Here is a 15,289-nt window from a genome sequence, read left to right as displayed (position 1 = left end):
TCGGCCAGTAAAATTGTGAATTTCTGCTACTTTTCCATAGTTTCTGCCGGGATGTTGAACGCGCGCTACAGTGATAGAATGCTAATATGTTTACACCGCGTGCTTGTAGTTTCCCTAATAATGTTAGCTAAAGTCGAGAAAAATCCCACAAAACATACACTTTTCGGATCATTTTAGCTTCGTTTAGGTATGAATATAACTCTTGAGCCTTTTGGCTGTCGTGACAATGCCAACATAATCTTGAAATTACGTTAGTTTGAGGGAGGGTCGTGTTTTCTGTGCAGCGTTACATCGACTTCGCTCAGCAATATTTGACATTTCCGCTGAATGCAATCCCACACACAAAAAAACGTGAAAATATAGGCCTAGGCTTGAGTTCAATGTCCTTAAATATGGCAGCATTCCGGCGGCTCTTTGACGATCTTTTCGGAAGCTAGACAGAAAAGAAAGAAAGGCTAGACAGAAACACGACCCCCTCTCAACGCGCGTTTTCCCAGGGGAAGTCACAACCGGTAAAATTCTGTATATTTCTATCTAAGTAGCTATAAGGATTCCAGCCCGAAAAGTGTATGCTTTACGGGGGTTTTCTCGACTTGTGAGTGAAGCAGGGGGTGTGTTTTCTTTGTAGGGTTTTATTACATCACTTTTTGCGGAAATATCTTAGATTTCCACAGGATGAAACCCCACAACAAAAGGAAAAATATCGGCCTGAGGTCCTTCGTCAAAAAGCCGCCGGAATGCTGCCAAATTTGTACCCAAAAGGACATTGAACTCAAGTCTATATTTTCACGTCTTTTTTTTGTGGGATTGCATTCAACGGAAATGTCAAATATTGCTGAGCGAAGTCGATGTAACGCTGCACAGAAAACAAAACCCTCCCTCAAACTAACGTAATTTCAAGATGATGTTGGCATTGTCACGACAGCCAAAAGGCTCAAGAGTTATATTCATACCTAAACGAAGCTAAAATGATTCGAAAAGTGTATGTTTTGTGGGATTTTTCTCGACTTTAGCTAACATTATTAGGGAAACTACAAGCACGCGGTGTAAACATATTAGCATTCTATCACTGTAGCGCGCGTTCAACATCCCGGCAGAAACTATGGAAAAGTAGCAGAAATTCACAATTTTACTGGCCGATATCTAGTCCAAGTGTCCACAACAATATCATCTACTTGTGCCATGCAAATATATCGATGGATTTCACCGAGGAGGAAAACATCTCGCCGCCGAAGATGACTCAACGCTGGTTTCTATTGGGGACGCCTTACCGCTGGCGTGTGGACTTACCGGGTCTTCACTTTTCCCGCGCTCGAATCACGTGCGCGCGCCCTGGATTCAAAATGGCCGCGGTATTTGGAAAGGGGTCTATTGAAATTTTGACTAGTTGTATAGTTAGTACCTGGTACATGTACTAGTCACACTTGAATTATGTCGGATGCATTTTTGTATACAAAACATGAAAATGTATACACATCTTATCACAGAAATGGACACAGTATACTTTACTGTAGCCGAATGTGAATGAAATAGAATCTTCCTACCACTTTTGTATGAAAACCATTGTTTGGCGTCTTCTTTTCTTGGTTAAGTCAGACTTGATTACTACATGGTATTTAGAGGGGCTCCGGTTGTTGTAATAAATATCTTACCAGAATACTTACCATCGTAAGGCTGCAGAGTTTGGAACATATTGGAATCGGAGACGTGCACCCAAATGTTCTGACACCGCTACAAATGTTCTGACAACCCTATGTTCGGAAATGTTAAAGAGTTAAGCAACATATCAATACCACTTAGAGTAAGGTTTTAATGATAATAATTGATATTCAAGCAAACTGGCCAATAGCTTGAATAGGGAACAACCATCCGAGTAGAGTCTTCGGCCAGGTTTCATTGATATTCAAGGAAACTGACCAATAGGGAACAACCAGTAGAGTAGAGTCTTCGGCCAGGTTTCATTGATATTCAAGCAAACTGGCCAATAGGGAACAACCAGTAGAGTAGAGTCTTCGGTCAGGTTTCATTGATATGCCAGGTAGGCATGGTTGAAACTCTATTGTAGTTTTCTACCACGTCCGCAGGTCATAAAGACACACCACCGACGCTACGATCATGGCACTTGCGTTTTGGGGTACCAGAGCACAAGGACGTCATGGCTCTTTCTGTTCCCAACTTCGTACGACTACGCGATTATCAGCTTACCCCACTTCCAAACGGCAGCGTGCTGCTACAGCAAGGGAGATCTGTCAGCCGGTACGTTGAAGGTACTGGTCCAAACAGCGTAGTACGCGCAAACTTGGTGAAGGGTAGACACGAAATAAAGAAGAAACTGGTGACGGTATCAAGGGAAGAAGGAGCCGCCTGTTTCAACACATGGACGCGAGCAGGTCAGGCTTTTACAACACGACGCCTGGACGACATACTCAATCTTACAGCAGAGGGTGATGCGCGACAAGCTGCCGTCAAGCCAGAACAGCACGGACAGCCCTTCTACGACCTCCAAGTGTACAGGTAAGGTTCAGCGTCCTCGATTGAAAATTGCGGTATCATATTTATTATTTTAAAGTGTCAGACGAGGAACAGGGTTGATAATAAGGATAACATGCCTTTTCGTCCCGTAGTCGTTTCGTCCTCGGTGTGGGTGGGTCTAATCGAATGAGACTAAAAAGACTGGAAACCATAATAAGCACGCAGTAATCTTTATGTCGGACGCAAGAGAAACACGGTTTTCGTGAAGTAACGTCATATCTAACGTTACAACTATACGTACAAACAAAGTCGGACGACTCGGACCATTACAAACTCGGCCCTGTCATCTCGGCCCAATACCGGAGACAGCGATTTAGGCAACATTTCTTTTGTAACTTTTCGTGCATAATTACGTTCAGGCAGTAGCAGGTGCTTTAACTGTGCGCCAAAAAGCGCTTTGTGATTTTAAGTGACCATTCACTCACTGTTGGACGACTAGCAGGTTCTTTTGTTACGATAATGTCAATCACCTCCCCATTGTCACATGTATGGGTTTTTTTTTTTACTATGGCCTCCGTCGGTCAGTATTGACCATGGTAAAATCCTAATTCACAACAGCCCTACAGCATCGACTATGGTTGTTATGTTTCTAGAATGCCTCGTAATTAGCCTTCGGGTATGGACTTGCAAATAAACCTTCCTTTGTTCGTGTCTACTTTTCAGGAAAACGCTTCACTGCTCGGGACAAGGCAACTGCCGTCGCCAGTGCGGTGGTCTGGGTGGGTGCATCGACGGATGCCAAGGACCGAGGAATAGAATGGACAAGACCCACAAATGCGACTTCAAGGTCCACATCAGTGCAACGCTGACGGATGTGAAGCTAGGGTACAGACGGCTGACGGTGGAGGGAGAACACGTTCCTACCGATGTGGATTTGGTGCCGCCGAAAGTCCGAGAGCTGCGGCCGGCGGAAGAAGTGAAAGACACGATGCGAGTCCAGAGGGAAAAGTTTGGAACAACCGCGGTGAAAGTGGTTAGGGCTCTGCTGGCAGACGTCCCCTGCAACCCGGAGGTTAACTCGCGATATGTACCGCGCGAGAAGCAAGTGAAAAGATTCCTTGAAAGAACGGACATGTTACTCCGGACGGGAGCTGATAAAGCCCCCTTTGCTTGAGTTACTGCCATTTGGCGTATCTTATTACCTGGATGTCTAACCTTCATCAACAAACCATGGAGGCTATTTATTGGACTATGCTATAAGATGAGAGCTTGAATGAAATTTTGACTGGTTGTAACGTTTTAGTTAGTTCCTGTAACTATTTACACTTTATGACGGATTGATTTCTGGATACAAAGTTTGAAAAGTTAAATACATCTGATCACTGATATGGCCACAGCGTATTTTACTGTTGCTGGATACTGTACTTCGGAAATTCAATAAAATAAAATTTTCCAACAGCTTTTTGTCTGGAGTCTTCTTTTCTTTGTCAACTCAAACCATTATTATTATTTTAGAGATGGCCTGAGTGTCAGAAGTTTTGTGAAGGCAGATCCTGGAACTAAACCAGGACGACACAGGCTAATTATATTCCCCTTCCAGTGGGAAGGGGGATATATTGTTTTTGCTTGCCTGTTCTTCTTCTTCTTCTTCTTTCTTCTTCTTCTGCCAAAAACCAAGTAGATGTGCGGTGGCAGCTCTACTAATGGTATTGCAGAAAGTTATATGTACCTTATGTTACAATGTACGGATGTTATATTTGAGATGTAGGTACCTATAGGAAAGGTGAATACACCTGACAATAAATTATGCTAATGAGTACCTTATTTGCATAATCTATGCATAAACTTGTATTTCCCTTACCGTAAAAGCTGCGGATGTCATCTTTGAAATGAAGGTACCTTTAGGAAAGGTGAATGCACCTGGACATAAATTATGCTAATGAGGACCTCATTTGCATAATGTATGGAAAACATGTATTTCCCTTACCGTAAAAGGTGCAGATGTCATAATTGAGATGTAGGTACCTTCAGGAAAGGTGAACACACCTGGCCATGAATTATGCTAATGAGGACCTCATTTGCATAATTTATGCATAAACTTATATTTCCCTTCCCGTAAAAGCTGCGGATGTCATCTTTAAGATGTAGGTACCTTTGGGAAAGGTGAATGCACCTGGACATAGATTATGATACTAGTAATAAGGACCTAATTTGCATAATTTATGCATAAACTTCTATTTCCCTTACCGTAAAAGCTGCAGATGTCATATTTGAGATGTTGGTACCATTAGGAAAGGTCAGGAAATCTGGCCATAAATTATGCTAATGAGGACCTCATTTGCATAATTTATGCATATACTTGAATTTTCCTTACCGTAAAAGCTATGGATGTCATATTTGAGTTGTAGGTACCTTTAGGAAAGGCGAATACACCTGGCCATAAATTATGCTAATGTGGACCTCATTTGCATAATTTAGGCATAAACTTGTATTTCCCTTACCGTGAAAGCTACGGATGTCATATTTGAGATGTAGGTACCATTAGGAAGGGTAATAAAACCTGGCCATAAATTATGCTAATGAGGGCCTCGTTTGCATAATTTATGCATGTCCCTCACCGTAAAGGCTACGATTGTCATATTTCAGATGTAGGTACCTTTAGGAGAGGTGAACACACCTGACCATAAATTATGCTAATGGCGACCTCATTTGCATAATTTATGCAGAAACTTCATAATACCCTTACAGCCGATGCTACGGATGTCATATTTGAGGTAATGGAAGGGGAATATCCTGCATTTTCCCGAAAATGTTGCCATTCTAGTTTAGAAGTTGTAATACTACTAGTGTATTTCTTGCTAGAACCATCATCATCGAACGACAGAGTATAGAATATATTGGTATTGGACACTTTAGCCTGATTTCAATCAAGCCTCCTGTAACCGCTAGCCGCCCTGTAAGATCCTGTAACCGCTCGCAGCCTAGGAGGGGACAGAAACCCCCGGACAGCTGGAGTTTGCGTTATACAGACTAGAGACACCCCAGTGTTCTGGCTACGTCCCTAGTTGACAGAAATGTGTCAGTTTTTTTATAGTTAGACTTTAATTTGTCTACAGAAACTTTAGAGGCATATGATACCGGATAACTACTTTTAGCATTTTCCTTTAAAAATGTCATTGCAATGTGGCCGTTTTATTTTGAACTTTGATACCGCCTAGAATAATGTACTCTCAGCCGAGGTTAGGCTTGTTTTGGACGTCTTTTTAGACGATTTAATCATAAATCGGGCTTTTTATTTCGTCAGGTTTTCTTAGGACACGTCCCTCTCCTAATATGTATTCCTTGTTGACACTCAATGCGAAATCCCGATAAGAAAGCCCCAAAAGACGCCCAAAACAAGCGGGAGCCTAACCTCTGCTTGGAGAGTGGAACGCACATGTGTTTGTTGTGATTCTGGGAACCCGGAAGTGAACATACCCACGGCGCGAAGGATCATGGGACGGTTCAAATCCAAATACACACCGAGGACTGTCGTGTCAGTCAGGAAGTCACGAGTTTCAGGTGTTTTCTATGACTCATAATCCAAACGTAACCCGACAATGGTCCACGTAACAGAGACGTGAAATCTTAGGGAACCGTACAACATCACAAGACTGCGATGTTGACTCTGTTGGGAGCGTCGTTTCGATTCCTACCCCCGCTGTTTTTCTAGCGTCACTCTGAAATATCGAAACTGGATTTCTTGAGGAAGGACTACGACTTGTTATCGCGTCTTTAAGACGATCAGTGGTGTTCTAACCACAACAAATGGCGTCTTCGGCGAGGCACCAAGCCGACGAGCTGACCATCCCGAAGGACAGGCTGCAGCTGTTGGTGCGAGCTCTGTCTCGGGTGGAACGGACTCACGGCGTCACCGTCAGTCTGCTGCCCACCACCCCTGAACTGGACCAGCAGTGGGTGAAAGTGGAGGGGTCTGACTCCGGACGGGCCAGGGCCAAGGTAAACAACACCCTACAAGATATGTTGTTGTTGTTTACAGTCTATTAATTTGCTAGACATGGTCTCAAGGTACTGCGTTTCACTTGGGTCAAGATAATAAACCTTTTCGTAGATGAGTACACATGTGCAGTGTCAAAGGTGAAGGCCCCTGAGGCGTAAACAAAACACGTCTGGACATACTAGTAATTTGTTATGCAAATCGAGACATGACAATGGTCCTGTCAAGAACTGTTTACAAGCCAGTGGCCGTTACCTTTGACACTGCACATGTGTACTTGAATCGCTGATTGACAGATATCAAAACCAAAAGTTCTGCTGCAGTACTGTAGAAAGTTGCCAGGAGTCGCATTAATGACCTTCGTTTTCCTGACGCCTACCCACCTAATGGTTACATGTAACAACAGGGGAATATCATAAAGATCCGCAGAGTTATATCGTCCTTCAACATACACATATGGTAGGATTGGTCAATTGGACCAATCGTATAGAATTTCTCTGAAGACAGTGACCCTTGACCTCCACTCATGCGACATCCATGAACTTGAACTTGTTTCCTGCAGGATTACATCAAGGCTCTGTGCAGCCCCGAAGTGGAGATGGATGTCAGCTACTCCCGGCCGTTGCACTGCATCTGGGCGGGGGCAGGGGGCGCTTGGCACCGCACCGTGGAGAGCCTGTCGGGCGCGGCCGTCATGGTGATAGAGGAGGGGACACTGCACGTCAGCGGGACGGATCTGCAGGTGAGGTGCTTCATTGGACATGTAGTTTTCTTTGCAACTTCACAATAGACACATCCTCAATAGATAGCTCTAGTCTAAACAACGCTTGCAGCTAGATGTGCAAAGGCTAGGTGTGACAGGTCATTCAATGTAATATAACCAGCTGCTGCCGCGCTGCGTGACTGTGAAGCTTGTGTGTTATGCCAAAGGGCGGTCATTCCGGCTGTACAGTGCAATATCTTTACAGATACAGATAGATCTTACAAATGCCTTTTTTATTGTATTTTTAAAGGGAGGCTATTATAAAGTGCACTACCAAATGTCTTAACATTAGGTGCTACTGTTGGACACCTTGTATTTTTTATAACAAAATAAACCATTAAAAAACACTTGGTGTTTGTTGCCAGGTGATGATGGCCATCTCCACACTAGAGAACCTCCAGTCCGTCTACAAGGGCAGTGAGAGGGTGGCAGCCACCAGGGAGGGCCTGGATCAGGACCGCAGGTTCAGGCGTCTGCTGCAGACCATCGGAGACGGCTCCGTCTGCGACCAACAGCTGCAGGTAGGGCTGTGTACCTGTACCTGTACCTAAACCCTGTACCTGTATCTACCTAAACCTTGTACCTGTACCTAAAACCTGTACCCGTACCTTAACCCTGTACCTGTACCTAAAATCTGCACCTATACCTAAACTCTGTACCCTGTACCTAAACCCTGTACCTGTACCTAAACCCTGTACCTATACCTAAACCCTGTACCTATACCTAAACACTGTACCTAAACCCTGTACCTGTAGCTAAACCCTGTACCTGTACCTAAACCCTGTACCTGTACCTAAACCCTGTACCCGTACCTAAACCCTGTACTTGTACCTAAACCCTGTACCTGTACCTAAAACCTGTACCTGTACCTAAACTCTGTACCCTGTGCCTAAACCCTGTACTTGTAGCTGTACCCAAACCCTGTACCCGTACCTAAACCCTGTACCTGTACCTGTACCTAAACCCTGTACCTGTACCTAAACCCTGTACCTGTATCTGTACCTAGACCCTGTACCTGTACCTAAACCCTGTACCTGTATCTGTACCTAAACTCTTTACAGTAGCAGGGTATATTTTCATAGGGAGGGGTTGCTAGCCCTTCCTATTTACCGTGTTAGAGGCCCCTCTTCGAACATGTAACCCCCATTTTATGTCCCTTCTCTGGTACAATGAACCTGTAAATGCTGTAGAGCAGCGCAGATGAGAGAGAAAGGCTGTACATAGCCCCTGTCTTGAGACTCTATAACAACCAGTAGAAGATCAGATCTTCTGATTCGAGATCACTTTTCACTTTCACTCTTACAGGACCTGCCTTCAGCTGTGAAACACCTGCTGATGGAGTGGATCGAGGAGGGCTCAGAAGACGTGTCCATGCCCCGAGATTCCGACAAGGAGTCTTCAGACAGTTCTCTAGAACTTGAGGAAAACGAGCCTCCGGTAAGAAGCAGCCATTTGACGGATCGACCAGAAACGGATATTGTTGACGAGGGAGACATAATGGCTGTAGGTATTCATCCTTTCGATATCTCAGACACAAGAGAAGACCAATCAGGCGACATTCTTTCAGAAAGTCGTCCTTTCCCACACGGTAGCACAGCGAGATTGTCTGGGTTTAGAGATGAAGCTGCTGGCAGCTCCTCTGAGGACGGACTCAGTCATCTCATCGCTGCCTCTCCCCATATGCAAGACCACGAAAATATCCGATTCCTGAAAAACTTTGCCGCGCGTCTACAGATCTCTGAAAAGCTGGTGGATCGCGCCATTGAACGTCTAGGCACAGGGGTGGACGTTAACACCTTGTTGGATTACATAGAAAAACTTCAGTCCAGTGATCAGAATGGTAATGATGATGATTCAATGGAAGTAGTAGCAGATGACAAGCAGCAAAAGAGACAAGCAAGCAGTGACGATGACATTGTTGAGATTCCAGTCGGTGCTAGCAACAGACTTTTGGCTGAAATCCCACCGAAAATTGAAACTTCAGTGCAAAACACGCCCAAAGTAAACAGAACAGAAAACGCAGCAGATGTGTCCAACAACAAACCACACAACCAGGAAAACATCAGATTCCTAAAGAACTTTGCGAAAGAATTTGAGATATCCGAGCATCTCGTGGATCGCGCAATCACAGACCTAGGGTCCGAGGTGGACGTCAACACCATGTTGGACCACATAGCAATGATAAACTCCCAAGCAGATGTTGTTGTTATGGAGATGGGAGATGACAAAGACAAAGCTGATGTCACTGATATTGAAAACAGCAGAAAGACAATGGCAGAAAGTGGGCAAAAGAGTGAGGGAATCAGTTCATCCTGCAAAATCTGTAGAGATCTTGGATACGACAATGAGGAAATAGCGATGGCGGTGAGTAGAGTTGGAGAGCACGCGAGTCTGCCTGCTCTGTTACAGGAGGTCAGAACCATCAATATGGAGAGAGAAAAAGCAAAAAAAGGGGAAAAGGAAAAAACTAAGTCTGATAAGGCATCCAATGATAAGAAAGCAGGAGAAACTGTCATTTTGCCCCAGATGAGAAATATCTTTCCTGGCAACGTTCCTAGCAGGCCTATGGACGTGAGGTTGAGACCGCAGGCTCCGCAGAACGTGCCGACCGTAAACTACATTCCTCCAGCTTTAGGACGTAACCCTTACTTGAACCAAGCGATGGTCCGACCGGTGGTGCTTATTCCCACCCCCCAACGTGCCATGGTTCGACCGTACCACAGCCTGGCGGCGGAAGTCCAAGCGGCCCAAAACCGACAGCGTCACGGCAGTGCAGGCAGGAACAGGACTCCCCCGAGTGCGAGTCAGAGCTCTGCGGCTGGGACTGGGAACACTCCCTTTAAAGTCGGCAGCCCGAAGAAGCAAGGTTTGTTTGCTTGCTTATTTGCATATATGCAGACATCACATCATAGCCTGGTTGTCCATTCGATTACTACAATCGCTTCCCTGAAAAAATGTGCAGACCATTAGGAGTTATGGTAGGTTGTGAGTTCGATCCTGGCCGAGTCATACCAAAGACCAAAGACCAAAAATGGTACATACTGCTTTCTCTGCTTAACACTCAGCATTTGATGGCAGTTACTAGTAAACACACACCACTACCAATGGGCTGGCCCCTTGCTGTAGTGATTGCACAAAGTTGTGTAGCCCAAGGGCTATTGAAACAGAGATGGGCACAGCCCTCTGCACCATCTGGTGTTGGAAGGACTTTAACTTTTAATGTATGAAATGAAATATGAGAATGTTAGCATTGTTAGTAGTAACAGTTCCAGGATTTTCTTGTAGGTCAGGACAAGATGCCAGTACCAAACCAGGAGGAGAAACCGCAGAAGATGGGGGAATATGTGCTGAACCTGCCGGATGTCCCGGGAAATGACCACCTCCGCCCTGTGGTCATCGATGGCAGCAATGTTGCCATGAGGTGGGTAATGTACAGTAACTGTAAATATTGTCTTAGAGCGCCCTGACCAAATTAAAGCAGGGAGCAGATTGCCCTGACCTAAATTCAACTAGAGGCTATAAAAGGAAGTACGGTTCCACTCTTTGTCATTCTGATGAAGACTTTGGAATAAAAGGTCGAAACCAGTAAATCGTTGTGTCTCAGGCTCTCAACCGTCATTCTTCTGACGCCCAATCGACTATGTAAATCTTGAAATGGTCACGGTGGTTTTATTTTTGCAGTTTTCGCTTTGATCTCATACCAAGAAATCATGACGCTGTGAATATGTGGCACATAGGGCAGCAAGTTTCCTTGCTGTTTCTGTAGAAGGATTCTTACAGGGAGGAAGGGTTGATGGCCCATCCTCAATAACTTGCTCGAGGCGCCTCCTCAAACACTAGATCCCAATTTTACGTCCCTTCCGAAATTCTGGTGCAGCCCCAACCGAGACGTCCTGACCCAGGATTAAACCGGGGTCTCCAAGTTAGCAACTAAGTGGAACCAGGGGCTCAACTGTGAGGCTGCTACCAGTTGAGCTACAGGGACATCCCTAAGTTTGATGTTGCTTGTGGTTATATTTTGATGTGAAAATAGACACTGAAATTTATGATATCTTTTTCAGCCATGGTAAAAAAAAGAACAAGACATTCTCCAGCCGCGGCATCGCTCTCTGCGTGGAATACTTCTGGGCACGAGGACACCGGGACATCACGGTTTTCGTGCCCAACTTCCGGAAGGGGTCCGCAACAGAATCCTACCTTCTGATCGAGCTGGAGGAGAAAGGTCTTCTCTCCTTCACTCCCTCCAGGCGCATTAAGGGAAAGACAGTCGCCTCCTACGATGACAGGTGCGTGATGTTTAACCTTCTCGCATCCATTTGCTTTGTGGTGGCACCACTTACTGACCAGTCTAACTGGTCTTGACCGTTTAACCTAGTGGTCATTGTGTTTGGTTTGTGTGCTGGTGGCCCGGGTTCGATTTCCAGGAGACTGCACTACTCTCCCCGTGCGTTTCAGTGGTTTACACATAGGAATCGACCCCGGGCCTTGGTGGTGAGAGCTTTACCATATCCACTAGACCATATGCCCGGGAGCCAGGAGACTGTACTACTACTTGCCCCGAGCATTTCATACAATTTCGTCTGTTTTTCTTCGCAGGTACATCGTACGGTTGGCTGTAGAGAACGGAGGCGTGATCGTGTCCAATGACAACTACAGGGACTTACTGGACGAGTCGGAGGCTTGGAGGGACGTCATCGAGAACAGGTACAGCTCATACAGCAACATGCCTAAAGAAAGTGAAAGTGATCTCAAACTAGTTTGGCTCACTGAAGAGCTACTCTTCCACTGGTCGTTACAGAGAGGACAGGGGCTATGTACAGTATGTTCAGGTTCAGTCTACAAGAGTGAACATAGTACTCTTTCTGACAAGTACTATGAACAGAAGACCATGGTTTAACGTCCTCTTGGTCTTAAAGAAGAACAAATGACGATAGCAGTATACACTGAACCAGTTTGTCTCACTGAAGAGCTACTCTTCCACTGGTCGTGACAGAGGACAGGGGCTATGTACAGTACCCTGAAATACAAATAGAGCAAAAATGCAATGTTTACAAGAATATGAGTTCTTTCCACTCAGCTTAGAACCTGAAGAGTTGTTATTTACTAGTAAGGTTACATCCAAATGCTAACAGTTTTCGCCCCGCTGTATCCACAGGCTTTTGCTGTATACGTTTGTTGGTGATCGTTTTATGCCCCCTGACGACCCCTTCGGCAGAAATGGTCCAAGTCTTGACATCTTGTTAATGAAACCCTCACAGAAAAGACTCAGGTAATGCACTAACTGATGGCAGCTTCTAACATACATTAAACATATGGTGATTTGTCAGTACATGTATTTGTATTGGCCAACAGAGGCCATATATATTTGCATACTCTTTGATTCAAGGTTTACTTATCATCTTACCATAAGGTTGTCAAGTATATTACTTGAATCGCTAAGTGGACAAATAGGAATGCGCCATATCTGTAAAATTATGTATTCTTAGCCATCACTGTATACCACATTTGCTGGTTTTCATTGTAAAAGGGGATATTTAATTTTGCAATAGGGAAACAATGAAGTGTTCCCAGTTGTTCTAAGTTGACTGTGGTTTTAAGTTCGCTGTTTTCCGTGGTGAACTTAGAATCACGAACTTAAAGCCACAGTAAGTATTTCCCCTTTGTCAATAACTTTTTTATCCTGTGTGTGACTTACTTACCTGATGAAACTATTCACGGACATTTCTTGTTGATTGAGATACAGAGGCCACAACATGCCACCACACAGGCCCAATGCCAGACATCCAGGTGGGGGGAACAAACTGCCATATGCAGCTGCAGCAGCTGCAGCACCAGCACCCATCAGCCAGGCCCAGCGGGAGCTGTTTCAGCAGCTCATGCAGGTGCGCTAAATCCAGCCAGTCTTGTCAGGCTCTCACTATGTCCACCTGTACCTCCACGAAAAAGGAAGGTATAGTTTTTGGGTGTCTGTCTGTCTGGATGTGTCAGCAGCTCATACTGGTGATGTAGATCCAGCTTTTAATTTAAAAAATTTTGAGTCCATCTTTTGATTTTGATCCTAGCTCTTAGACTTGTCATATAAATCTTAGCCTTTAAACTTGTCCAGACTTAAATCCTAGCATTTAAACTTGTTTGATTTTGATTCTAGCTTTTAAACTCGTCCAACTTTGATTCCAGCTTTGAAACTTGTCAGTTGTAAACCCTAAGTTCTAGACTTGTTATTTTATGCTTGCTTTTAAACTGGCTGGACTTAAAGCCCAGCTTTTAATCTTGTTGGATTTTGATCACAATTTTTAATCTTCTTGGACTTTGATTCTTAAGCTTTTTAGCTTGAAACACTATTATGTGAACTTGTGGGGCTCAATCTTGTTGCATTTTGATGTCATGTACTAACTGTGGTCATAAAACTCATAATCCTTTTCACCATCAGGTGTTTCCTGGGCAGGAGGAGAAGATACAGCGTGTCTTACAAACGCATCCTGAGATGGCGGACCTGAACGCTGTCAGCGCTATGGTCCTCGACGTGGACGTCTGACTTGTCAAGGACTGTAATTTGTTGAGCTATAGTTATAAGCAGGAGTTCTCTGTTTTTTTACGTGATTTGTTGTGTATCTATTACATGCTTCATTTTTTGTCTTCATCCAACACAAAAGAACTAACTTAGATGACTTTAAGGTTACCAAATTTTAAACAGTCGGCCCTCTTCATGAATTTGACCCACTTTCCTGACAAGCACTCCATGCAGGGCTGTCTCCAGCTTTAAATGTTTTTCCTCCCACTAATTGTTTGGGAGCCTATGTTGTTGATTTTCATTGTTAAATCCGCCATTCTAAGCTTACAAAAATATATTTTGATCAGTTTCATGTCTCGAAGTTCCCGACAAGCAAATTTCTGTCCCGGGACAGAGGGATGAGTCCTTGAGACAGCCCTGGTGTGGGGCCAGAGGCACCTGGAAGTGTGTAACTGCTGCTGTTCCGGTTCACCGTGGGTTGATGGGCCTTTGTATTGTCTATGCTTATTGATGATTGTTGAGTTATGATCAGTGACAAGAGTTCTATGTTTGATAAAGTTCAGTTCCTTCGTGCCTAAGTGACTCTGTTGATGTCCTGGATACAAGTTCTCCATACCGATCTGTCTATCATGAGTAGAATAGAGTTTATGGTCAGGTGGGATGTAGACCGCTCCTTATCTGTCTCTTCGAATTCTTCCACCGACTGTAACAATAGGTTTATGTGGATGGTCCGATGTTCCGTGGTTATACTTGACAGGATTATTTCTCCATGAAGTTGTTGAATCTGGCATTGAAAGCATCAAGTCTGTTACTCACCAAGCAGAGGAGTGGCTGGTTTTAGGTTTGGTTTTTTAGGCGTTTTTGTCTGGCTTTCAATTTTCTAATGTTTTTTTCTCTCTAAACTGGTTTACATGACAAAGTAGAAAGCCAGACAAAAACGCCTAGAAACATGTCAAAAACCAGCTGGACTCATTCCTCTGCTTGGAGAGTTACTCAGCAGGAAAATGTCTAACAAGTCTTTGAGGTCTAACTAGTCTGTGAGCTCTAAAAGGACATTTTCAGAAGTAAATTATAGGTGCTTTTTAAGGATCTGCTGGTGTTCATAGGTCACTGATAGCCTCCGTTGCAGACTCCTTCCGGCTGTTTCCTTTTCAAGTTATAGTTTTACTATTGTATTTTTTTTTCTTGTTGCTGGCCAGGAAGGAACAAGAAAAAAAATGTCATAGTAAAACTATAACTTGAAAAGGAAACAGCCGGAAGGAGTCTGCAACGGAGGCTAGGTCACTAAGCCCCCGCCAATGTAATGGGAGATTTTCTGATGAAAAGTATGCCCAACTTTCTGACAATTGTACATTGTATTACTGTGATGCCAACTTGAAAGATTTTAGTTCCCCATTTTCCAGTCCAACGTCTCCTTTGATGTTTGTTACTCAATTTGTTATTTGTGTTTTTTACAAGTTCATTGATGTACATTGCTAAACTGTACAAAAGAAAGGCCAGTAAAGTCTAAGACCAGTGATCATGCAATGCAGTCACGTGTTGAATT

The 15,289-nt window shown here is 44.2% G+C and overlaps 2 protein-coding genes across 2 annotated transcripts; both read left to right on the top strand.

The window, feature by feature from the left end:
* The first annotated feature begins 2,101 nt into the window (after window positions 1-2,101).
* LOC136438421 (uncharacterized) lies at window positions 2,102-3,833 on the top strand. Its single transcript, XM_066433191.1, has 2 exons — window positions 2,102-2,514; window positions 3,196-3,833. Exons 1-2 carry the CDS (start codon window positions 2,156-2,158, stop codon window positions 3,644-3,646), a joined length of 810 nt encoding a protein of 269 aa, XP_066289288.1. The 5' UTR covers window positions 2,102-2,155; the 3' UTR covers window positions 3,647-3,833.
* Window positions 3,834-5,897: 2,064 nt separating this feature from the next.
* LOC136438319 (NEDD4-binding protein 1-like) lies at window positions 5,898-15,289 on the top strand. The gene is made up of 11 exons (XM_066433081.1): window positions 5,898-6,471; window positions 7,032-7,211; window positions 7,598-7,753; window positions 8,538-10,098; window positions 10,518-10,653; window positions 11,294-11,518; window positions 11,829-11,936; window positions 12,388-12,501; window positions 12,976-13,114; window positions 13,663-14,849; window positions 15,024-15,289. The coding sequence occupies exons 1-10, from the start codon at window positions 6,280-6,282 to the stop codon at window positions 13,765-13,767; spliced, it is 2,916 nt and encodes a 971-aa protein (XP_066289178.1). The 5' UTR covers window positions 5,898-6,279; the 3' UTR covers window positions 13,768-14,849; window positions 15,024-15,289.

This window comes from Branchiostoma lanceolatum, chromosome 7 (genome assembly GCF_035083965.1).
Source record: "Branchiostoma lanceolatum isolate klBraLanc5 chromosome 7, klBraLanc5.hap2, whole genome shotgun sequence".
NCBI classification, from domain to species: Eukaryota; Metazoa; Chordata; class Leptocardii; order Amphioxiformes; family Branchiostomatidae; genus Branchiostoma; species Branchiostoma lanceolatum.
The sequence above is the reverse complement of the archived record's forward strand: the minus strand, read 5'-3'. Positions and strand labels throughout refer to the sequence as shown.

What these genes read in the sequence shown, in the direction of transcription:
- LOC136438421 (XM_066433191.1), top strand. Translation starts at nt 2,156, where the DNA reads ATGGCTCTTTCTGTTCCCAACTTCGTACGACTACGCGATTATCAGCTT. An exon ending in TACGACCTCCAAGTGTACAG is followed by an intron (nt 2,515 to 3,195) that starts GTAAGGTTCAGC and finishes TCTACTTTTCAG; the next exon opens with GAAAACGCTTCACTGCTCGG.
- LOC136438319 (XM_066433081.1), top strand. Translation starts at nt 6,280, where the DNA reads ATGGCGTCTTCGGCGAGGCACCAAGCCGACGAGCTGACCATCCCGAAG. An exon ending in TCTGCGACCAACAGCTGCAG is followed by an intron (nt 7,754 to 8,537) that starts GTAGGGCTGTGT and finishes TCACTCTTACAG; the next exon opens with GACCTGCCTTCAGCTGTGAA. An exon ending in GTCGCCTCCTACGATGACAG is followed by an intron (nt 11,519 to 11,828) that starts GTGCGTGATGTT and finishes TTTTCTTCGCAG; the next exon opens with GTACATCGTACGGTTGGCTG.